Source organism: Galeopterus variegatus, unplaced genomic scaffold, assembly GCF_000696425.1.
Source record: "Galeopterus variegatus unplaced genomic scaffold, G_variegatus-3.0.2 Scaffold8422, whole genome shotgun sequence".
In the NCBI taxonomy this organism is placed as follows: Eukaryota; Metazoa; Chordata; class Mammalia; order Dermoptera; family Cynocephalidae; genus Galeopterus; species Galeopterus variegatus.
In genome coordinates, this window is record NW_007734533.1 from 8,211 (window position 1) to 9,641 (window position 1,431).

At 47.6% G+C, this 1,431-nt stretch overlaps 1 protein-coding gene across 1 annotated transcript in view; it reads left to right on the plus strand.

The window, feature by feature from the left end:
- Window positions 1-1,431, plus strand: part of LOC103608449 (melanotransferrin-like) — a gene marked incomplete at its 5' end in the record, with an annotated part of 39,375 nt that overhangs the window by 6,064 nt on the left and 31,880 nt on the right. Inside the window, one exon of the mRNA XM_008592875.1 lies at window positions 23-221. Within this exon, the coding sequence (XP_008591097.1) occupies window positions 23-221 (199 nt within the window). The remainder of the gene's footprint in view (window positions 1-22; window positions 222-1,431) is intronic.

Genomic DNA, 1,431 nt, shown 5'->3' on the forward strand with positions numbered 1-1,431 from the left:
GCTCTGCTTGTGGTGCTTCCAGGACCTGTTTGGAGATGACCACAATACAAATGGCTTCAAAATGTTTGATTCCTCCGATTATCATGGCCAAGACCTGCTTTTCAAGGATGCCACAATCCAGGTGGTGCCTGTGGGGGAGAAAACCACGTACCGTGACTGGCTGGGACTGGACTACGTGGCGTCTCTGGAAGGGACACTGTCCCAGCAGTGCTCGGGCACAGGTAGGGCCGCTGGCCAGGCAGCCATGAGAGCTCCTGGCATCATTTAGACCCCATCACCCGAAAAACCCTAAAGGAGCAGAGGGGCACTCTGGGTCTCGGCAGGCAGAGCAGCAGCCCCATTTCACAAACGATCATAGTGAAGTGTCCCAGGGGGGTCTACACAGGTAGACTGGCCATGTCACCCAAACAGATCTGCATAATGAATATAAATGCTAAAATGACAGTCCAAAAGGATTTGATGCAGAGACATTAATATCCATGGCATATAAGGAATGCATGTGTAAAGAAACCAGGGGAAAGAAAATCTGTAATAGGGCATTAAGAGGGAGGCTGGGCAAGTTCAGCAGACAGAAGCATCGCTGCCTGAGGGCCCGCACATGAGTGCCCGCCTTGACTGCTGTGTCTGTCCCCAGCCGCNAACAGCTGACACAGACTTTATCCATGTTCTCCAGATGTCCTTTATTCACACTTGTATTTATAATTTTTCATACTGCTTTTGTCTTTTTAATAGCTCTTTTAGGGCTGTAGTGATAACACGCTCAGTCCTAGGATTCTCAGCAGGGAGGGGATAGCTGTGGCATCTCCAGGACGCTGAGAGGTGGGTTAGTGAAGACATGTGCCACTCACCTATTATTTTCTTATTACCGGTGACAGAACAATAGGCTCTCTCGATGAAATTGTTTTGGTTTGTGGGAAAGGATACCCATACGACAGAGTGAGAAAGCGTTGTAGAAAAGGTTGAGAAATGCTAGCAAAACACTCAGGAATCTCATCCCCATCATCTCTCTTTTCTGGATCTTTCTTCATGTAAATCTCATGCTTCAGTTCTGCATCCGAGAACTGGTTTGGTGGAATGTTTCTGAATGTCTTACAAATGGTGTCTATCGTCACATCTTTCCCCAAACCCCGTTTGATGACTGGAGTCAATCAGTTGTCAAGCTTATGACTTCCAATCAGAGTCTCAGTGCCCCAGAATGACTTTGGGTCATCACATGTAAAGCATTTAATAGCCATCAGAGCCTGGATGGGGACCATTGTGAGCCCAGATGAAAAGCGGCTCTGCTTGTGGTGCTTCCAGGACCTGTTTGGAGATGACCACAATACAAATGGCTTCAAAATGTTTGATTCCTCCGATTATCATGGCCAAGACCTGCTTTTCAAGGATGCCACAATCCGGTTGGTGCCTGTGTTTTAGAAAACCACGTACCGT